Source organism: Mirounga leonina, unplaced genomic scaffold (genome assembly GCF_011800145.1).
Source record: "Mirounga leonina isolate KUSES-001 unplaced genomic scaffold, KU_Mleo_1.0 Mir_200, whole genome shotgun sequence".
NCBI lineage: Eukaryota > Metazoa > Chordata > Mammalia > Carnivora > Phocidae > Mirounga > Mirounga leonina.
Window position 1 is genome coordinate 363,338 of NW_023270503.1, and position 22,893 is coordinate 386,230.

At 51.2% G+C, this 22,893-nt stretch overlaps 1 protein-coding gene across 1 annotated transcript in view; it reads left to right on the forward strand.

The window, feature by feature from the left end:
• TRPV3 (transient receptor potential cation channel subfamily V member 3) overlaps positions 1 to 19,030 on the forward strand; it is a 32,773-nt gene extending 13,743 nt beyond the window's left edge. Inside the window, exons 7-18 of the mRNA XM_035027512.1 lie at positions 2,978 to 3,118; positions 4,869 to 5,149; positions 7,214 to 7,390; positions 8,318 to 8,476; positions 9,139 to 9,240; positions 11,030 to 11,103; positions 13,012 to 13,177; positions 14,630 to 14,696; positions 15,936 to 16,210; positions 17,271 to 17,383; positions 18,534 to 18,613; positions 18,902 to 19,030. Coding sequence (XP_034883403.1) covers positions 2,978 to 3,118; positions 4,869 to 5,149; positions 7,214 to 7,390; positions 8,318 to 8,476; positions 9,139 to 9,240; positions 11,030 to 11,103; positions 13,012 to 13,177; positions 14,630 to 14,696; positions 15,936 to 16,210; positions 17,271 to 17,383; positions 18,534 to 18,613; positions 18,902 to 18,996 — 1,730 coding nt within the window. The 3' untranslated portion in view covers positions 18,997 to 19,030. The remainder of the gene's footprint in view (positions 1 to 2,977; positions 3,119 to 4,868; positions 5,150 to 7,213; positions 7,391 to 8,317; positions 8,477 to 9,138; positions 9,241 to 11,029; positions 11,104 to 13,011; positions 13,178 to 14,629; positions 14,697 to 15,935; positions 16,211 to 17,270; positions 17,384 to 18,533; positions 18,614 to 18,901) is intronic.
• Positions 19,031 to 22,893: the final 3,863 nt, after the last annotated feature.

The window sequence follows — 22,893 nt, forward strand, 5'->3', positions numbered from 1 at the left end:
ATTTTATTTTATTTTTTTAAGATTTTATTTATTTATTTGAGAGAGAGAGAATGAGAGAAAGCAAGCACATGAGGGGGGAGGGTCAGAGGGAGAAGCAGACTCCCTGCCGAGCAGGGAGCCCAATGTGGGACTCGATCTAGGGACTCCAGGATCATGACCTGAGCCGAAGGCAGTCGCTTAAGCAACTTAGCCACCCAGGCCTCCCTATTTTTTTATTTTTTATTCTTATGTCAATCCCCATACATTGCATTATTAGTTTTAGATGTAGTGTTCCATGATTCATTGTTTGCGCATAACACCCAGTGCTCCATGCAGAATGTGCCCTCCTCAATACCCACCACCAGGCTAACCCATCCTCCCACCCCCCTCCCCTCTAGAACCCTCAGTTTGTTTTTCAGAGTCCATCGTCTCTCATGGTTCGTCTCCCCCTCCAATTTCCCCTGCTTCATTCTTCCCTCCTGCTACCTTCTTCTTCTTCTTCTTTTTTATTTTTTTTTATTCTTATGTTAATCCCCATACATTACATCATTAGTTTTAGATGAAGTGTTCCATGATTCATTGTTTGTGCATAACACCCAGTGCTCCATGCAGAATGTGCCCTCCTCAATACCCACCACCAGGCTAACCCATCCTCCCACCCCCCTCCCCTCTAGAACCCTCAGTTTGTTTTTCAGAGTCCATCGTCTCTCATGGTTCGTCTACCCCTCCGATTTCCCCTGCTTCATTCTTCCCCACCTGCTATCTTCTTCTTCTTCTTTTTTTTCTTAACATATATTGCATTATTTGTTTCAGAGGTACAGATCTGAGATTCAACAGTCTTGCACAATTCACAGCGCTCACCAGAGCACATACCCTCCCCAGTGTCTATCACCCAGCCACCCCATCCCTCCCACCCCACCCCCCACTCCAACAACCCTCAGTTTGATTCCTGCGATTAAGAATTCCTCATATCAGTGAGGTCATATGATACATGTCTTTCTCTGTTCGACTTATTTCGCTCAGCATAACACCCTCCAGTTCCATCCATGTCATTGCAAATGGCAAGATCTCATTCCTTTTGATGGCTGCATAATATTCCATTGTATATATATACCACCTCTTCTTTATCCATTCATCTGTCGATAGACATCTTGGCTCTTTCCACAGTTTGGCTATTGTGGACATTGCTGCTATAAACATCGGGGTGCATGTACCCCTTTGGGTCCCTACATTTGTATCTTTGGGGTAAATACCCAGTAGTGCAATTGCTGGATCATATGGTAGCTCTATTTTCAACTTTTTGAGGAACCTCCATACTGTTTTCCAGAGTGGCTGCACCAGCTTGCATTCCCACCAACAGCGTAGGAGGGTTCCCCTTTCTCCGCATCCCCGCCAACATCTGTCGTTTCCTGACTTGTTAATTGTAGCCATTCTGACTGGTGTGGGGTGGTATCTCATTGAGGTTTTGATTTGGATTTCCCTGATGCCGAGCGATGTTGAGCACTTTTTCATGTGTCTGTTGGCCATTTGGATGTCTTCTTTGGAAAAATGTCTGTTCATGTCTTCTGCCCATTTCTTGATTGGATTCTTTGTTCTTTGGGTGTTGAGTTTGATAAGTTCTTTATAGATTTTGGATACGAGCCCTTTATCTGATATGTCATTTGCAAATATCTTCTCCCATTCTGTCGGTTGTCTTTTGGTTTTGTGGACTGTTTCCTTTGCTTTGCAAAAGCTTTTTATCTTGATGAAGTCCCAATAGTTCATTTTTGCCCTTGCTTCCCTTGCCTTTGGCGATGTTTCTAGGAAGAAGTTGCTGCGGCTGAGGTCGAAGAGGTTGCTGCCTGTGTTCTCCTTTAGGATGTTGATGGACTCCTGTCTCACATTTAGGTCTTTCAGCCATTTGGAGTCTATTTTTGTGTGTGGTGTAAGGAAATGGTCCAGTTTCATTCTTCTGCATGTGGCTATCCGATTTTCCCAACACCATTTGTTGAAGAGACTGTCTTTTTTCCATTGGACATTCTTTCCTGCTTTCACCAGGACTTTATTTTTGTGTATGGCATGGTGGCAGCTCTTCGGAAAATGCTGTTTCTGGTGGGACATTCTGAGATCCCCAGCCTTCCAGTCCCTTCCATCTGGAGAGTCCACAGGCTCCACCCACTGGGTTAATATCCCTCCGGCCCCTTCCTGCTGCTTCTCCCCTGTTCTGTTCCTCACTCATGGTGGCACCATTCTCCCAGCTCCTAGGCTAGTAGTCATCCCTTCTCTCCCAACCCCCACAGGCTGTTCTGAGGACTCTTCTTCTAAGGGTCTTTGGCCCTCATCATCTCTTTCTCCACTGGAGCGGCAGTTCCTCCCAAGTCTGGGCTCGTTCTAATGCGTCCTCCAATTTTGCTTCCAGAGTGATCAGAAAATACACATGGACAAAACCCAAAACTCTGGTCCTGTCACTTGCCTGCTTCAATGCCTCGTGACTTCCCATAGCACTTAGGATAAAGTTCTAACCTCTTAACCTGGTTTATGAAGTCTTGAGCCAGCCCACCCAGCCTTGATTAACTTAAGGGGTCTCAGCTTAGGGGCCACTCTGGGAACCCTCACCTGTCCCCCTCCGGCCGTGTTAAGGGCCCCTGCTCTAGGTACCACAGCCCTTGACCTCCCAGTATCACAGCACTTAAGTCCCAGCGAGACTCTGAGCTTCTCCAGGAGAAGGATCAGAACTACATCCTGTGCACCGCCGTGTCCCCAGCGCCTGGCACCAGAGAGCGGAGCTGGCCGGCAGCTAGTACTCCGCCGTGGTTCGGTGGGGAGTACGGAGGCCAGAGAGGGGGATGCCCCCAGGGCCCGGCCGTCGAGTGCCCCGCTCCCGTCCTCCCCCAGGGCCCGGCCGCCGGGCGGCCCCTCCCATCCCCCATCCAGGGCCCGGCCGCCGAGCGCCCAGCTCCTGTCCCCCCACAGGGCCCGGCCGCTGAGCGCCCCCCTCTCGTCCCTACTTGGTCCGCAGGGCAGACGGCACTGAACATCGCCATCGAGCGGCGGCAGGGAGACGTCACCGCCCTGCTCATTGCTGCCGGCGCCGACGTCAACGCCCACGCCAGGGGCTTCTTCTTCAACCCCAAGTACCTGCACGAAGGCTTCTACTTCGGTGGGTGCTGCGCACGCCCGGCACGGGCTCCCCGACCACCCGCGCCCGAGTCGGCGCTGGCGGGCCGGCCGGGAGCCCCCACTGCGGGTTCCTGCCCGCCCGACGCGCGGACCCGTGGACCTGTCTGGGGCCCAGCGGGACAGAACCGGGACCCGGGAGGCCACGGGGCAGAGCCTTCGGGACGGGGGCAAGCAGGCGTCCACTGGAGCAGCCCTGGATAGGGAACAGAGACCTGGGAGAGGGAGCAAGGAAAAAGCCCAATCTTAGAGGCCAGGAGACAGGTTCTGGGAGGGGAAATGATTTGCCCGGTGTAGTAAGGAGCGCCCAACTCCGCCTCTGCCCCTGGGCCCAGGGCTTTCCAGGACTGCAAACTCGGAGCCAGAAGTAAGAGAGGCAAATTCCCTCGCTGACGAGTTAGGGAGTTCCAAAGCAATCGGGGTTAGGATACTCTGGGTGGAAAAAAGATTGTAATGCCTATTTTAGATACAGTGAAATTCACCCGTTTCCACGGACAGTTCTGTTCAGCCCCACAAATGCATCCAGTTATGTGACCACCACCATGAGGACAGGGTAATAGTTCCTTCACACTAGAAACTTTCCCCACACAACTTTGTCCACCCCTTTCCTATACCAGCTCTTGGCTGACAACCACTGACCTGTTTTCTCTTCTGGGTGGTTTTTGTTTTTGTTTTTGTTTGTTTGTTTTTTATCAGTAGGACTAGATGGGTCTGAGCAGACATGAGGACAGGGTCTTGTCCAGTCCACTGTCCAACATCAGACCCTGTTGGAGCCAATGTTGGGAAATGTCTGTCAGGGGGGATGAAGAGAGGGAACAAGAGGGAGATTGGAAGGGAAAGAGTAGGAGACCTGCTGTCCAGTCCTGGTTCCATCCCAGGCTTGTTGTGTGACCACATATGAGTCACCTGCCTTCCCTTTTCTTAACAAACATTTATTGATCACTTACTATATACACTAGGCACTGTTCTAGGTGTTTGAAATATATTAGTCAACAAAACAAAGATCTCTACCCTCATGGAACTTACATTCTAGACTGGAGGAAAACCATCAATAATAAACATAATAAATAAGAACACTATGTAATATGTTAGAAAATGGAAGTGCCATGGAAAAAAATAAAAAAATAAGACAGGGAAAGGGGGTCGGGAGTTCCAGGCCAGGAAGGAGGTGGATTTCAATTTTAAATAGTGTGGTTAGGGTGACTCATTGAAAAGGTGATGTTTGAGCAAAGACTTGGAGGAGGTGCGGGGATGCGCAATGCAGATATGGAGAAATAGCACTACAAGCAGAGGGAACAGCCTGTGCAAAGGCCCTGAGGTAGGAAAAATGCCTGGTATGTTCTAGGAAAAGGAAGACCATTATGGCCAGAGAGGGAGTGAGTGGGGTAAAAGAGGAGATGGCATCCAAACATGCAGGGCCTTGTGGGCTGTTGTTGGAACCCGAGCTTTTATTCTGGGGGAGGTGAAGCTTATGTGTTACTAGGATCAGTCTGACTGCTGTGCTGAGGATAGTGATGGAGGGCCAGGGTGGTAGTAGGGAGACCAGTTAGGAGGTTATGGCAGTGATCCAGCTTTAGTCTCCCTGCTCTCCCTATCCAAGGGGGAAGATGGGGAGAAGTACAGGGAAGCTCGGGGGTCAGTCCTGCTGGGGACACTGGCTTCAGTCCTAGGGCTTGGGGAACACTGGGGAGGTCTATGAGAGAACTGAGCTCCAGTGCTCCCCCCTGCCCCAGGCGAGACACCACTGGCCCTGGCGGCATGTACCAACCAGCCTGAGATTGTGCAGCTGCTAATGGAGAATGAGCAGACAGATATCACCTCGCAGGACTCACGGGGAAACAATATCCTACACGCGCTGGTGACGGTGGCTGAGGACTTCAAGACGCAGAATGACTTTGTGAAGCGCATGTACGACATGATCCTGCTGAGGAGCGGAACCTGGGAGCTGGAGACCATGCACAACAACGACGGTCTCACGCCGCTGCAGCTGGCCGCCAAGATGGGCAAGGCCGAGGTGGGGCCTCAGGGGCAGGAAGCAGGGCAGGGGGGCTCTCTGCCAGCTCTTGGGCCTTTCTGGGGACCCCACAGATTACACCTTGGCTGGGGAAAGGTCAGCTTTCCGTCTGGAAGTGCGTTTGTGGCCTGGGGTGGGTTTGTTCTGAGTGACCACACAGAGATGCGGCACGTGGGAACCCCCTCTGGACTTCAGTCCCTAACACTCCATGTGTCTCTGCCCTGCTCTGGAGCTCCCATCTGGGGTCGGAGTGGGGGACCTTGAAGGCCATGGTGACACAGTACCTCACGGGCTTCGTGGCTGAGGCTTCCCGTGTGGTGAGGCACCCAGGCGGAGGCTGCGTCTGACCCTCTCATGAAGACAGGAGTCCCAGAATGGCTGCTCTGGCTCCAGAGCCAATGGGCTGCCTGCATCTGGAGAGACCACTGTCGTGCTGAAACGCTGAGCCACGTCCTCAGCAGAGAGTATGGCTGCTTGTGGCCCTTTGCAGCCTGTGTGGAGTGGCTGAGGAGCTCAGGGCTTAACCTTGGTGAAGACTTGGGCTGGGTGGGCTCCCACTTCTGTTGGTGCCTGGAGTCACAACTTGGTCTAAGATCAAGGTCAGGACTCAGGTGGGCCCGAGGGCAAGGCTCAGAGAAGCTTGCTCTTCAGCCTCCATGTGTCCAAGCCCTGGGAGGGGACTGAGGCTCCTGGGAGGCTGTGGAGGACTGGCTGGGTGCAGTCACAGCTGTGCCAGCCTCAGGGCGGCTGACAGGGGAGGCGGGTGCCTCGAGGGCCTTGGGTCCAGTCCCAGTGGTCAGGGCTGGGGCCCACAAAGGACCTTTTCATTCTCTTGTGGGGGAAGGAAGGGTTGGAGATTGGCTTTGACAGAGGAGGAATTGTGTGCCTTCCCACCGTCCCCACCGTCTCCTACCCACCCCCGGGAACAGTTTGTGGGGGGCTTTGAGGAGAGTCAGATTAGGAGGGTTGTGAGGGGAGCTTCCCGCAAGCCACTGTGGCATGTGTTCTGCCTGCGTGGACCATGGCCCCATGACCCTTTGATTTTCTAGAGGATGATGTGCTCCCCCATGGCCAGTCCTGGGGAGGGGACTCCCCCATTCCTGGCCCTTTCTCTTCTTCATTCAGTGTTGTTTGGAAAATCTTTCTGGATGCTGCCCAGGTTGACCACTGTGCTGGGAGTGGAGGGTGCAGAGATGTTTACGACACAGACCCTGTTCCTTGGGGCTCTTTGAGGCTGGGGCTCAGGACGGGGAGACTGGTCCTGTGTCTGGAGTTTCTCTGCCTGGACTGTGAGGACAAGGCTCCCATATGAGATGAGATGGGAACCCCACTGGGTTGTGTGAGATCAGGGCTCTGACACTGTTCTCCCCACCGGGACCCTCTTCCTGGGCCTTGGGTTGGTGCCCCAGGAAGCCCTGGCCCCAGTTTTGGGAAGCGGTGAGCTGGAGAGTGGTTGCTCTCCACCTCGCCTGCACTTCGGCACCGCCCACGGAGCTTTACAAAATACAGATGTCTGGGTCCCACCTGCAGAGATTTGGACAGAATTCGTCGGTGGTGTGGGATTGTCGAGTGTTCTCAGTGACTCTACCGTGCAGCAGAGTCTGAGGATCACCTGGAGAGTGCGTTTCTCAGGCCTCTCTGCTAGGCTGGCATCTTGTATCACCCCGTCTGGCCCCCAGTGAATCTCAACTGGAATGGTCTTGACCGAGGGTGGGATAGGAAAGCTGGGAAAACTTCTAGTTTCTTCTCCCATCCAGGCCAAACAGAAATTATTTCTCAAAATTGTCAGTTCCCAGATGCTTCACTGAATGGGGTCCCCAACTGGTACAAGGATTTATGAACTGATTGTGCAGCTTTCTGCATCCTGCAAAGGGCCTCCACACCTTTTGTCCCTTGTATTCTCAGTCCCTGGTGAATTGGGCAGAGCCCCGAGGTTCACACCCATTCCGCAGATGAAGCCCAGCCCAGGGGTCACGATGGCAGGGGCAGAGGTGGAACTCGATCTGTCCAGGTGGAAGCATCTTCCCAGCCCAGTTGTACAGCTGTTCCTCTTTCTGTCCCCAGATCTTGAAGTATATCCTCAGTCGTGAGATCAAGGAGAAGCCCCTCCGGAGCCTGTCCAGGAAGTTCACCGATTGGGCATACGGGCCTGTGTCGTCATCACTCTACGACCTCACCGACGTGGACACTATGACAGACAACTCGGTGCTGGAAATCATTGTCTACAACACCAACATTGATGTGGGTCTCTCGGGAGGGCTGGAGAAGGGCGGGGGATGAGGGGCGGGGCCTCAGGCTGCACTGGGAAGACCCATGCCACTAGCTGGACGTGTCTGTAGTCCCCCAACTCCTTTGCCTCCGTGGGCAGAGTCAACAGAAAGGGCCGGGCTAGGGCAGGCGCCGTGTTTACCTGTTCCCAGCTGACCTTGCGCTATAAACCTCTGTGGTGGGTGTCTCCTGGCCTCAGAGTCCTGGGCAGTGTGAGAGTGGGGATGGGATGATTGCTGTTGATCTTCTCCATCTTGTTTCTCCCTCTCTTCCCTAATGGTTCTATAATCTCCCCTTCCCCTCAGAGAAGGCACAGCTGGAGCAATCAGGGAGGCCTTCCTGGAGGAGGCAGGGGGGGGAGATCAGTGAAGCTGGAGGGGAAGACAGAGCATCAGCAGTGAGAGGTTTTCAGCTTTTAGGGGGGGAGTGAGGCAGCAGATTGGAACTTCATCCTCCACATGTTACCAAGAGTCATGTTTACCACAGCCTGCCTTGTCTGGGGTCTCCCTGAAGCCTCACGGCAGCCTGGTTGATAGGGTAGTTTGGTTGATATTAGTTTTGTGGATGAGGAGACTGAGGCCCTGGGAGTGTCAGGGGTTTCCCTAAGGTTACACAGTGAAGGGGCCAAGTTGGGGCCAGTCACGGCCCTTCCCCCTTGCAGCCCTTGCTCCCCACTGAGCAGCAGGTCCTCCCACTGGAAGCCCAGCTCCTGTGGGGTTTGGCTGCTGCCTGGGGGCACTGGGAAGGAGCCTCAGGAGCCAGAAATTACCTTCCCAACATTTCCAGCCACGCCGGTCCATGGGACAGAATGACTGGCCCCTTCTGCCATGGGTGGGGCGGACTCAGAGCTCCCTTTGGAATGAGGGCCCTTTAAAAATGGTGGTGGTGGTCTACGCCCAGAACCGGCATGAGATGCTGACCCTGGAGCCCCTGCACACACTGCTGCATATGAAGTGGAAGAAGTTTGCCAAGTACATGTTCTTCTTGTCCTTCTGCTTTTATTTCTTCTACAACATCATCCTGACTCTGGTCTCCTACTACCGCCCCCGGGAAGAGGAGGTATGTGGGCCCCCGGAGGGAGGCGGGTGGGGTGGTCAGAGCTCCGGGAGCTTGGAGCAGTCCCATGTGCAGGTGAGGAAACTGAGGCCTAGAATGTCTTGGTCAAGACATTCGCATGGCGTTCCCCGGCAGTCATCCTTCACAGCTGCTAGGGAACTGGCTATGTCTCTAGTGCTTAGCTATTGCGGGGAGATCTGGAAGGTTGGGAGACGCAGGCCCTGCCCAGGCTCCACCTAGGTCTAAAGAGCTAATTGGGGTGTTTCTGCTGTGAGGGCCACAGGAAATGGGCGGGGGGTCCTCCCACTCTGGGCCTCAGTTTCCCATTCATTACACAGGGCACAGAGTTTCAGCTTTGAGTGTCCTGTAAGTGTCTGGATATGAATGGGTTCTGGAATGAACAAATGCCATGAGGTGTGAGGGGTTGTTAGCATGGACTGGACTGTGTCCCTCACTACAGAGTTCTGGGTGCCACTGTGGGTGGGGACAGGGGCAGGAAGCTGCCACTCTCTCTCTCACATGGTACGGAGCCTGAGCTTTGTGCTGGCCTCTGGCTCAACCAGAGGGTTTGGCGTGTGTTTGTGCATCCTACCCCCAGAGCTGCCATTACCCCTGCCTTCCTCGCTCCCCATCTTGCACCCATCCTTGCCTTCCCTTCTTCCCAGGCCCTCCCACACCCGTTGGCCGTGACGCACAAGATGGGGTGGCTGCAGCTGTTAGGAAGGATGTTCGTGCTCATCTGGGCCCTGTGCATCTCTGTGAAGGAGGTGGGTGGGCCACTAGGCCCTCTGGACTCGCCTGCGGGGGGCAGGCAGAGGGGCAGCAGGCCTGGCTTTGATCCGCCCTGCTCTGCCTTACCACGGGGAGGCACTTCCCTTCTAAGCTTTCCATTTCTTAGTTCCAAAAGGAGAGTAAATAAATCCGTAGGCCTGTCCCGCCTACTTAATCTGTCTGCCCCTCCATCCCTCTGTCTGTCTATCAGCCATTTATATGCCCTCCCAGCCACTCAGTGACACATCTTCCTGTCCCTCCATCCGCACATTCAGTCACTTCTCTCACTGACCCAGCCATTCGTCTGGGTTTATCAGTCAATCCCTTATCGACCCATCCATCAACCAATGAATCACCTTCTATATGTGGAGCCCTGGGAGAGGTGAGAGGGAGGGAGGGAGCTTGTCCTCTTTAAACTCGCAGCCTTGCAGGGGGTTTCAGACAGGCACAAACACCTGGACTCTAAAAGAGACTATGGAAAGGGCCCTGTGTGGGGTTCAGACCAGTGCTCAGAGGAAGAGAGATGACTCCTATATGGGGACAAGAGGGGGGGAAAGCTTGGAAGCAGAAATGACATTTAGTCTGTGAGGGTGGGATTTGGCACGAGGACATTTGAGAGGAGGTCATGACAGGGTGGGCAGGGGGAACAGCTTAAAAAAAGGCTCAGAGGCAGGAGAGCTAAGCCATATCATTTTTTGTCTTTTTTTTAATTAAAATTTTAATTTTAATTCCAATATAGTTAACATACAACGTCATATTCGTTTTAGGTATACAATATAGCGATTCAGCAGTTCTATACATGACTCAGTGCTCATCACAACAAGTGCACTCCTTAATCCCCTTCACCTATTTCCCCGATCCCCGCACCCGCCTCCCCTCTGTAACCATCAGTTGTTCTCCATAGTTAAGTGCCTGTTTCTTGCTTTGACCCTGTTTTTTCTCTTTGCTCATTTGTTTTGTTTCTTAAATTCCACATGTAAGTGAAATCATATGGTATTTGTCTCTCTCTGACTGACTTATTTCACTTAGCATAATACTCTCCAACTTAACCCAAGTTGTTGAAAATGCCAAGATTTTATTCTTTTTTATGGCTGAGTAGTATTCCATTGTATATATATCACATCTTCCTTATCCATTCATCTATCAAGGGACACTGGGGCTGCTTCCCTATCTTGGCTATTGTAGATAATGCCGCAGTAAACATAGGGGTGCATGTATCTCTTTGATTTAGTGTTTTTGTGTTGTTTGGGTAAATACCCAGTAGTGCAGTTACTGGATCGTAGGGTAATTCTGTTTTTAACTTTCTGAGGAAGCTCCATACTGTTTTCCAGAGTGGCTGCACCAGTTTGCATTCCCACCAACAGTGCACGAGGATTCCTTTTTCGCCACATCCTCACCAACACCTGTCGTTTCTTGTTTTTGGCTTTAGAAGTGAGGCTGTATTTGGGAAATGGCAGGGGATGGTGTGACTGTGCTGTTTTGAGGGTCCGGGTGAGGATGAGGGGGAGAGTGAGCGAGGTGAGAAGATTTGGGGGTGCAGCCACTTCTACCCTGGATTGCCTCTACTCCCAGGCTCAGGTCTCCTTCCACATCCCTCACCTGGGCTCTGCCTTGGCCTTCCCCCCCCCCCCCCCCCCCCCCCCCCCCCCCCCCGGGGGCCCCCCTGGCCCCCCCCCCCCCCCCCCCCCCGCACTGAGTCTCAGACCTGAGGAAACACCACCTTCCTCAGATCTTCCAGTGAGAGGCATGAAGAGGGTGCAGGTTTTCTTTCCTTTTTGGCCTCAGGGCATCGCGATCTTCCTGCTGAGACCCTCGGATCTGCAGTCCATTCTCTCTGATGCCTGGTTTCACTTTGTCTTGTAAGTAGGTCTGTCCCATTTGGTCCCCACTGCACAGGCAGGGCCAAAGTCCTGTATGGCGGCTGCTGTATCCTCTGGAACAAGCATCCTCCCATGTCACCATGTCCCAGCTGTCCTGCCATAGTCTCATGGCCAGGGACCTCCTCTCTCCCTTCTAGTAAGAGAAGCCCATGGATGCCTATGGAGAGGACCAGAGGACCCCAGCACAGTGCCCACCGTCAGGTGGCGGTGATGACTGTCTCCACCCTGTCACAGAGCCCTGCGTGGTGGGTGTGGCCGAGAAGGCAGGACGAGGCTTAGTACTGTCTACTTCTCTAGGAAGGGGTAGTCCGGGCCCGTTCCTCCTAGTTGTGTGGGGTCTAGAGGTTGCCATCTTGGACTCTGGCGGAGCAGGGCCGGAGAGCACTAGGAAATCATCGAGTCTCATCCGCAGGCATGAAACCCGAAGCCCAGAGCCGGGAAATGAGTGACTCACAGTCCGGCAGGGCGTCAGCGGGGTCAAAGCCAGCCCCAGCCTCCCAGTCATCTTCACCCTATGTTAGGGCACGGTTGCCTACCCCGGAGCCCTGGCCAGAAAGCCCGGCTCAGCAGCCTGCCTCTCTGAATGAGGTCATGGGCAGCTGACATCAGAGGCTTATGTGACGCCTGTCCCTAAATGAACAGAGGTTGATTCAGCATTGCTGCCACGTGAATGGAACAGGACTTGCGGTGTGGAATGAAGGAGGTTGGGCTCCAGAGCTCTGTCGATCCCACCAAAGTCCCTCTTGGGAGCATTTGGGAAGCTGGGTCTATAGGACCTGAAATCTTGGCCCAATGTTTCCAAATACCTCGGTGTTTTATTAAGTATGTACCTGCCTTCTAGAGGCATGAACGGAATTCTTCATCCCTGTGGGCAAGTGGGGTGCCCAGATACTGCAGTGAGTAGATGAACCCCATGACATCAGCCACCTGGGAGTCTCTGCCTTTGAGAAAATATGATAATTCCAGAGAAGAATTCATTTATCCGGCTGCTGGCTTTCGTGTAGACAAAAGGCACTGGTGCATTGTCCTGCTTTTCTGCTTCTTCAGTGTTTTGTTAATGGTGAGGAAGGTGAACACACGCTTCCTCACTTCAGTCCAAAAAATGCACCGATCACCCAAATATTTGCTTTTCACTGCACAAGAAAAGCAAGCTTGCCTGTGTCCTCACTTTAACGAGTTAGATATTTCATAATCACGGAGACTGTGTGATGTTACAAGCAATAGAGCTTTTTGTCTAGAGGTCTGCATCACTGATGGTTTGGTAGCACTGTTTCGGAGTAGATTTTGAGCCTGGGTGTTTGTTATACGTGGTACTTTAAAAATTTTAATGGTGGTAGAATCTATATAACATAAAAGTTGCCATCTTAACCACTTTAAGTGTACAGTTCAATAGTGTTAGGTACATTCATATTGTTATGCAACCAACCTGTTTAAGCTATCTATCCTTTAGCATATACTATAGTTGTTAAAAAGATTTTAAAAAGTCGGTTGTGGGGACTTTTGTTATGACTCGCTTTTAAGTACAGGCATTGTTAGCTTTTGTCATTTTTGTTGAAAATGCAATCATTTGCTTATCTGCCTTAGTCTACACCAGTGGTTCCCTGACCTGTGTGGGGATATGGGCTTCTGAACCCGAATCTCCTTGAGTCCCAGGGATCTGTATTTTTAAGAAGTCCCCACTGCTGGCTCTGACTCACGTCTGGTGACGCCGTCTGCAAGGCTGGATGTCAGACATTGTTGAGAGGGTCTGGGGCAGCCTCACCTGTCTCTTCAGCATGACCCATCAGGGTGCTGCTTTGGGGCTTGAAGGGAGGCTGGGGTTTGAGGACCTACCCTGACGCTGAGGAGAAGTAAGTAAGGCCCTTGTCTCCTGTGTCTCCTGAACAGTTTTGTCCAAGCTGTGCTTGTGATACTGTCTGTCTTCTTGTACTTGTTTGCCTACAAAGAGTACCTCGCCTGCCTTGTGCTGGCCATGGCCCTGGGCTGGGCAAACATGCTCTACTACACGCGGGGATTCCAGTCCATGGGCATGTACAGCGTCATGATCCAGAAGGTGCGTTGGAGGCTTGGGAGCATCACAGACATGCAGGCTCAGCCCTGGGGGAGCCCTCACAGAATGTCCATTTTTCAGAGGGAGAAACAGGTCTGGACAGCAAAAGGGGCTTGTCCCTCGGGCAAGCCTCTGCTCTTTCTACCAGACACCACCGTCTCCCTTTGCTTCTGGCCAGGCTTTAAGTGTCCAGGCCTTAAAACAGCTGGGCTTGTTGGGCACTGGGAAGGAATGGTCTCACCCCCAGGCAGTGGTGTGCTGGTAAATATTTAACAACCAGCTCTCTGGGGGAAAATGCACGGACACACGCACACTACATTTACGATACATTTTTACCATAGAAAGGATGAGTAGTACGTAATTTACAAATAATGAACTATATAATGCTCTTTGTTGTAAATTCCACATAGCTAGTTGAGTCTGGCAGAATGATTTGTTGATTTTTCTTGAATTCCTATATCTGTTGCCAATCTGTGGGTGCAAGTGACAGAGAGTGTTGTTGCAACATCGATATCGGTTGATGTTTTCTTTAAGGAGTAAGATGGAAGTGAAACACTGCCGCCTTATGGGAGAACTTGCCTTGCTTGTCAGCGATGTGAGCCACTTACTTGCTGACTTGGATAATAGTTTTACAAATTTTGGAAGACTCTTTCATTAATGTTACTGTGTTATTCACAACACCTCGGCTACAGATAGGACACATATTAAAGTTGAATCTGCCTTAACATTGTCTCCATCGCTGTCTTAAATCTAGATCTAGACAATCAGCAAAATAATGAGTCTGTGATTTGTCCCATTTACTAATTTCCATGGTGTAAATCCTACCACGGCTGATTTCCAGCTACTGGTGTGACGGAGTTGAACACAGAGTCAGGAAGAGACGTGGTAACTCATGGTACAGTATGTGTACCACGTGGCTGCCAGCGATGAAATAACCTTAATAGCATACGTAATTGTAAAATGAGCGATGAGTTTTGAATATTTATTATCTTTGCTTTTAACATAATGTACTTAATTATAAGTTTATGTGATTTAGTTTTTAGTAATGGTTCTGTTTAACAGCCACCTTACAAAATTCATGAAAACGTAACCGTCAGCTCTTAGGAGCGGCGTCAGCAGCCTCCAGCACACCACTGCCCCCAGGGAGTGTGAGGATTTCCGACGTGAGACACTATGAGGAAAGGGGCTCACGTACAGGGTGGATCATCAGGGACAGAGACAGGCTGTGTGCCAGGAGGGAGGCGAGCAGGAACAGAAGGGAAGGCTGCTTGGAGGAGATGGGGCCCAGAGCTGAGCTTTGGAGCATGAGAAGGATTTGCTAGGGGAAGGGAGAATGGTCTGAGGGAAGGCATGGTTGGGGCTGGGGCTGGGTGAGGGTGGGAAGCAGTAAGGAGATCAGGGTCTAGCGAACATGTGCTCAAATCTTACCCTTGAATCATGTTTCTCCCTTTATAGGTCATTTTGCATGATGTCCTGAAGTTCTTGTTTGTATATATCGTGTTCCTACTTGGATTTGGAGTAGGTAATTGATTTATAAATAATAGGGACTCCCACGTTTGTAAAGCACCTTATACAGATGTCAAAATGACAGAGCACGCAGCAGCCTCAGCCAGTTATGTCACCTACTAGGGGGCACTTGCCATGCTTAGCGTTTTCCGAGTATTGTCTTTTTACTTCTCTCAGTATCTCGACCAAGGGGAAGTCATCATCCCCGATCATAAGGTAACTGAGGCTTAGAACCAGACCTGTCACCCTTGTCCCGTGGGGTATGCCTCCCACATTCACATCCAGCATCTTACGTGGCCCTCACCACCTCAGAGAGGCTTGGCAGGCGGTTTTGGCCCCATTTTACAGATAGGGAAACTAAAGTTTGCGGAAATGTGACTGATGGCCTTTAAAAAATAAGACTAAATTAATGCATCAAGGTAAGCTCCTTTGATTCCCCACATCATATTACTTGCAGTTTAGGAGGGGAGGCCCCTCCTAAAGTCTCTTCCTTTGTACAACCTGATTTTATTTCTAACTTCTGCATAGAGAGGTATCATTGTATATTCCCATGCCAGCTCTCCATCCCCCCGTGCCCCACCCCCTGCCGCCCCGTGATCATTGGCATTTGAAATTAGGCAGCCATTCCCATCTTCCAGTGTCTTCGCTGGGCCACAGTGTGCTTATTTATTTGCTCCTTCACTTGCCTGTTTATTCATCCATCCATTTACTCACTCATTAATTTAACCATTCATCCATTCGCCTGTCTACACATTTAGCAATGAGCCACTGCTATGGTGTGTTGGAAGGGAGAGAAGAAAGAGGCCCAGGTCTAGGCCAGGGGATCTCCCCACAGAGCATGAGGAAGAAACTCAGGACCTTACAGTCTTGGAGGAGATGGCCCAGGCTACAGGAAGTTGGGAGCCCAAAGCCTGGTTGGGGAGCCAGGGGATGCACATAGATTATAGTTAGCAACTCTGCAAGGCTGTGAGTGATCAAGGGCTGAATGGCAGGGTTGAGGAGGGAGAAAAGGGTGTGGGCTTTATTAGGCAGGAAGCGCTTTTTGCAGGAGGTCAAGGCAGAGAACCAGCCTAATGAGGCTTCCAGGGGCTGAGGCTGGAGGTGAAATCTAAATGACCAGAGAGGATGAGGCAGTAGGCCTGCAGTGTGTGTGTGTGGTGGGGGGGGCATGTGTGTACGTGCAAGTATGCGTGAGCTTGTTGGGTAATTAACCAGGCAGAGCGCCAGGGGAGAACACCCTATTCTGTCCTCCCAGCCCTGGCCTCGTTGATCGAGAAGTGTCCCAGTGACAACAAGGCCTGCAGCTCCTATGGCAGCTTCAGTGAGGCGGTGCTGGAGCTCTTTAAGCTCACCATCGGCCTGGGCGACCTGAACATACAGCAGAACTCCAAGTACCCCATCCTCTTTCTGTTCCTGCTCATCACCTACGTCATCCTCACCTTCGTCCTCCTGCTCAACATGCTCATCGCCCTGATGGGAGAAACCGTGGAGAATGTCTCCAAGGAGAGTGAGCACATCTGGCGTCTACAGGTGAGCCTGGCAGGGACCCTGGTATGGGGGTCTTCACAGGGACTCAGTTCAGCACGTTGTACTGACAACCGTCTGTCCCAGCGGACCTGGGTGGGGCCTGGGAATCTGCATCAGCTCCCTGTGGTTGGCCAGGTTTGGGGAAGTCTTAGTCTAGGTTCCTTGAGTATAGGGTCGAGGCAGTGTGACTGGACAGCTGCACAGGTGGGACGAACTCAGGCTTACGGGCATGATCTGCTCAGACTCTGGTGTGAGGTGTGGATGTTGAACCATGACCTTCAGTTGCATTAAGAGGAGGATAGGGCATAGGACAATGGGGGTGACAAGTCTGCACGCCTCAATCCTGGCTGCAACATTCCTTCCCCGCTGGGGGCCTTACGCACAAGGACACTAACCCACAGGATGGTCCAGAGTGGGTTGCCAGGCTGGAAACTGTGCCTCACAAGAAACGGTATTGGGACTAGGGTTGAAGAAGGTGAGGGTTTCGTTAGATAATCTGCGGAGCTACTTGTGAAGGGACAGCTTCCTTCTGTGACCCCAGAAGGCAGAACTGAGGTATATTGGCAATGACAGGGAGGAAAGCTTTGCTTTGACACAAGGAAGTTTCTAATTATATTAGGGTCTTCTTCATTGGATTGTTGAATACATTCAGGAGAGATTTGACAAATTATTGACAGTTAAACTGCTGAGGGGATTCCAAGCCTGGCATGCAGGTGGGATTGCATGATGTCCGCCCCTCTCTTCCCCATGGGATCCCAGGATCCTAACATTTTCGGTTAGGAAGCTCCTGCACTTCCAGAAACAGTGTTTATGTTGTGTTTCAAGCAATTTGAACACCTTTCCCGAGCTTGGTGGTTTTCATTTTTGAATTCTGTAGATCAGCTGAACCCTCGGGTCTGTGCATTAAGCACCCGGTGCAGTGGAGCTGGCTGTTTGGGGGTGTGTGCATGTACTTGCGTGCGTGTGTGTGTGCGTGTGTGTGTTGGGGGGGTGCACACTCATACAGAGCTGTGTTCCTGGGCCGGCTCCTCATTGATGTGCTTAGGCTCATTTATGTCCCCAGAGAGCCAGGACGATTTTGGAGTTTGAGAAGATGTTACCAGAATGGCTGAGGAGCAGATTCCGGATGGGAGAGCTGTGTAAAGTAGCAGAGGAAGACTTCCGGCTGTGTTTGCGGTAACAAAGGGAGAGGGGCCCCTTGGTGGTGGTTTTGGGGGGCGAAAGAGAGATGAGTCAGTGACTGTCAGAGAAACGGTGCTGCCACTTGCTTCCCAAACCACAGCCACAGTCGGTTCTGGCCTCCTCAGAACATGGAATTTCCTCCGCCGGGGTCACTGGCCCTGGGACGAGGCTTCACCAGCTTCCGAAGGGAGACGGAAGGAGGCCGCTGGGGACAGTCCCCCACCCCCCACCCCCCCTCCCCATGCAGCGGCCTCCGTGACCTCTCCCTGTCCACTGTCTGGTTCAGGAAAGATTCGCCGACCGGGCAGTCCTTGTCCTTCTCTCTGGCCTGCATGGGTTCATGGGACACCAGGGGACCTGAGGCATGCCTGTCACGGGCGAATGGAGAGTGAGACAGCTACTTTGGACAGATATCAAGCTTTTTGGTTTTTAAAAAGTACTTGCATGTGCCATGACCAACTTTGCTGATGATGAGTCTACTTCATCCTCCCCCCGTCTGACTGCCTGACCTTACAGACTGCCCTCTGTATAACCTCACCGCGCCCAGCTTCTCTGAGACTCCCGTGCCGTGGAAACCGCCATTTCCAGCTCTATAACCCTTATCCTAACAAATATCTCTAATGTTCACACCCTCATTCTAGAGATGTTCCCTGAACGTGAACTTCAGCCAAACCATTGCTTCCAGTTGCAATCTAGCACCTTAGACTCTGCTCACTCTTATCGGGGTCTGAACCCTAACTGTTTTCTCCTAGTGCAACCTTAACCCTAGTTTAACCCCAAGCCTCTAAACTTCTACAAGTTTCATCCTCACACTGTCACATCTCCTTAGCCTGGGCCCTTCCCCATGGACTGCCTCTCACCAGGAAGGCCCCAGCCGTTGCTGTCTGAAGATGTCCCTTGACACCTCTCTGAGTTTCTGGGCCCCACACACTGGGAGGGGACTAATCCTTTGAGGTCTGGGAAGATGGGGACTAGTGCAGGTTTTAAACCCCAACACTGCTGACATGACCATGTGAGGCAGGAGTCCCAGATCCCTGGCATGGACAGAAGGGGAGCTGTCTAGAACACCCTAAATGCCAGGCTAGGTGTTTGCATTTAATGAGGTGCAGTTGAGAAGTGGTGAGAATGATTATCACACTTGCAGGATCAATGAGGTGAAGTGGACTGAGTGGAAAACGCACGTCTCCTTCCTCAACGAAGACCCGGGACCCGTGAGACGGACAGGTACTGTGTTGGCTGTCAGGAAGCGTGAGGACCATGCCTGTCTGACCACATGACCGTGGGCAGACTGCGTCTCGGGGCCCTGATTTTCCCCATCTGCAAAATGGGAGGTTGAATTAAATGGGTTCTCAGGTCCCTTTCAGCTGTGACATTTTATAACCCTAGTTGGAATAACTTTTAAAAATCAGGTGGGGGAAAATAATTAGGTGGTGCGCTAGACATGGAATCCCCCATTAGGGAGCACCGCCTTTCTAAAATAGTGGTTTTGGTGTCTGTTTTTTTTTAAAGCAGATCTCAACAAAATCCAAGATTCTTCCAGGAGCAACAGCAAAACCACCCTCAATGCATTTGATGAAATAGATGAGTTTCCAGAAACTTCGGTGTAGAAGCAGAATCCAGAGCTGGTGTGAGCATGGGCCACCTGACGCTGCAGGCTGGGTCCTGGACTCCCTGCTGAGGGCTTGTGGAGCGATGTGGCCTCGCACTGCATGCCCAGAGGCGGAGAGCACCCTCGTGCTGAGTGGGGGGCTGTACTGAGAGGCAGTTGTCCATCTGCTTGAGTGGGAAACACCCTGAATATTTTTTTTATAAAGATTTTATTTATTTATTTGACAGAGAGAGACACAGCGAGAGACGGAACACAAGCAGGGGGAGTGGGAGAAGGAGAGGGAGAAGCAGGCTTCCCACGGAGCAGGGAGCCTGATGCGGGGCTCGATCCCAGGACCCTTGGACCATAACCTGAGCCGAAGGCAGATGCTTAACGACTGAGCCACCCAGGCGCCCCACCCTGAATATTTTTTTACTCAGCAAAGGGTTTGTGTAAACCCGTGGCCGGCAGTCCTGAGCCTGGGAGTCCCTGAAGTCCAGGGTGAAGCCCCTGGGCTCACCAACTGCCAGGCAGCTTGGCTGGGGGTGGGGGGCAGGGAAGGGGCAGAGGCCTGAGGAGCAGAACTTCCTTCCAGCCAACATCTCCTCCACAGTCCCCAGCCCCAGCCCACACGTTCCACCGTTTCCCTTACTGTGACTGGGTCTCCTGAATTTAAGGGATTCTTGGTCCCATCCCAGAACAAACAGGGGACTGAACTAAGTCGGACGTCCTGGGGGCAGAGGGGACTGAGCTGTGGAAATGCCCGTCCGGACCCTTCAGGGAACAGGAAACTACCCTTGGAACGAGTGCCTTGGAACCCCAAGGCTCCAGCTGTCTCAAACTGAGAGACGTTTTCAGTAGAGTAATTAACACAGGGTTTTTATTTTCCATAGAGAAAAAACATTTCAGTTTTGAATGAAAGTTACTTCAGATGAAGTATGTGATTTTAAAAGCTGAGAAGCAGATTTGGGGATTTGGGGCTGGATATAAGTATTATATACTTGGCCTCAGGGTGGCCAGAGCAGGGACAAAAAGCTTTTCTTTACACACACAAAAGTCCACATGAGACGTGCCAGGCAGGGCCTGTGTGGGCTGCTGTGACCCGGGTGGAGGAGCTTGGCTCTTGTCCTTGTCCTGGCCCTGCCATCATGCGTGCCTCCCAGCTGGGAGCGGGGCTTCATCTGACACGGAAATAGCAGCTGCTCTGTTTACATGGTCTTAAATCTCAGAGGTTACTATTATACATCAGTACTTCTCATTGGAGGAATTTAACAAAATACCCAGAATGCTCTGGTATTAAATATTTTTGTTAACTGTGAATTTTGAGGCTGAGAAGGAGTGTGATAAAGGAGTGTTTGCCAAGACATAGGGCTTCTTTTTAGAGCCTCATCCTCTGATTTTTCTCCCCCTGAAATTACACAGAGTCAGTCTGGGGAAGAGGTGAAGTGGGGATGGGAGACTTCTTCTGGATCACTGGGACCTAAACAACCATAAAGGCCACTCTGCCTTAGGTATCTGGTAAAAGGATTCACGTGGGAATTTTTGGAGGCGGAATTGCAAAGATATTAACCGTGAGTTTTAATTTTAAAGGGCATAACAAATTTGGCCTTTAGACAACTTGGCAGTTGGCTAGTGAATGTGACCTGAGGCAAACTGAGGAGTGCGGGCCAAGCAGTCCACTGTGGGCCCATTTCTCCACTCTGGGCTGCTCTGTGTGCCAACTTCCCTGGGTGAGTGGACAGTTGGCTTTTGTGCCCCTGATGGGTCAGGGCTGGGAGAGGGTGGGGTGGGTCAAGGACGAGCCTGAGACCTGCACAGTTTGCTTCCGCCCCGTACTCCCAGCTGAAGCCGACCAGGGCTCTAAGCTGTGGTGGTCAGATCAGGCTCTGGTGTGAGCAGGGGTAGCAGGGCCTAGGCATGTTCTCTGGAAAGGGAAGATTGGGGGAGGAGGGTTGTCATGGAGGCAGGAGGAGCACCTGTGTTCCAGACGGGCAGAAACAGTGCCACAGGAAATTTCAAGGACAAAGATTTTGGTTCCATTCAATCTAGCAACTGCTCCAGATATTGAGGATGTTTAAGCAGAACTTATTAGGGATGTTGTTAAGGAATCACGATCAGATGGGCTTTGAGGTCCTTTTAGCCTGGAGCTCAGCATCCTGTATCTGGAGTTCTCTACTTGTATACATCCAGAGCAGATGTCCTGGTCTGAAGGGCAACCATTTGGATCCATGGTGCCCTGATCTAGGAATTCCAGAATTGTTCTGATTCAGATACGAATGGATAAAGTCGGACAGCTCGCCGTTTCCCACTTGAACAGAAGCTGGCGGTGAGGCGAATGGAAATCAATAATGAGATCTTGGTCTTCTCACACAACTGGAGAGCTGTTCTCTGCGGATCTGGATGGAATTTGTTGGCAGGGGCATTTTCTGTACCGTATTCATCCCTGAAAGGCTTTCAGCCTAGATCATCTGAGCCTGGGTAGGTTAACCAAGGTGAAAGAAAGCAATGAGTCAAAGATCATTGGTTTGAAAGGATCAGTTCCCTTATTTTATACCTGGAAACTAAAGCCCAGAAAGGAAAGTGGATTTACTTAACGCCATGCAGCCGTGCAGAAAGTCACATCAGAACTGCTGAAGCTGGAGTGTTCTGACTCGTGGGCCACAGGTTTCTCCCAGCACCATCTGTTTTTTTTAGCACAGTTGTTCAGTGAATTTGGGCCCACCTTTGTGGTTGCCACATATGTTATGCCAGGGGGCTAAGGCTTTTTGCTCAGATGATCCATGTTGGCAGTCTACATTGTCCCAACGATGCCCATGACAGGCACACACACGTGCACACATACACACAGCATGCCACACGGAATCCAGGGTCATATCAGGACATCTTAAAACTTCATGATTTACATTTCAGTAATGTAAGGGGTAGGCATTTTCCAGGGATGGAATCTCCCGTGCTCAGATACTGGTTTTGGCTGGGAATTTTCCTTTGGCTAAACTGCCTCAGGAGGAAGCTATTATTCTAGACGCCATGTGATGTATATTCTGGCATAAAAATAGTGCTTACCTTCCTCTCTGGGATGTAGCAGAAGGTGTACGAGATTGTACTGTGAAGTAATTAAGCTCTTAGAAGGCTCCTGCCTGAAAGAGCCCAATATTATTGAAGTTCCTCTCCTTCCTTAAGGCCTGGTTGAACTGTGTCCTTTTGCTCTGGGCAGGGCCCAGGTCGATAGGCCGGGATAAAGGCCTGTAAGCCATACTTGAGTTTTGTGTTGATTTACATGTTTATACTGTGATCTTGGTTCCAAACACAGAATTGTCACCTTGTTCTCACGGAATGTGCCTGATCCTTGTCAATTTTAATTCACATACTTGTTCTTAGCGTTGTGTGTGTGTGAAACTCTGGGTTTAATTAAGAAGTCATAGAGTAAGAACATTTTAGTGCCATTGAAGAAATGCTTTTATGATTTCTAATAAATATTTATTTTGCCTTATTAAGATCGTGGTTTATCCTTGTCTTAGGTTTGACACTATGAGGACCAACTAGGAATCCTAGAGTGTTGCTTACTCTAAGGCTAAAGGAAAGCCCACTTTTTGGACCTGAAACATTATTATTTCCTAGCTCAGGGACAGAGTCAGCACGCCAAGACAGGTCACCTTTGTATGGTGTTTACATCTCACAATGCATTGATGTCCAGTATCCTCTTTGAACCACTCAACAACTCTGGAACCAGTTTGAGTAAAGGGGGACTAAGGGAGCTGAAATGACATGCCCAAGGAATCACAGCCAGAAACGGTTAGCAGCTCAGGCCACTTGACCCCCAAGCAGTGCTCTATCCACCATGTCCTCCTGGCTATCAACTTATTTGATGTGGCTATAAAACCATGGCCCCACATAGAGACCAGAAAGTATAAATCCT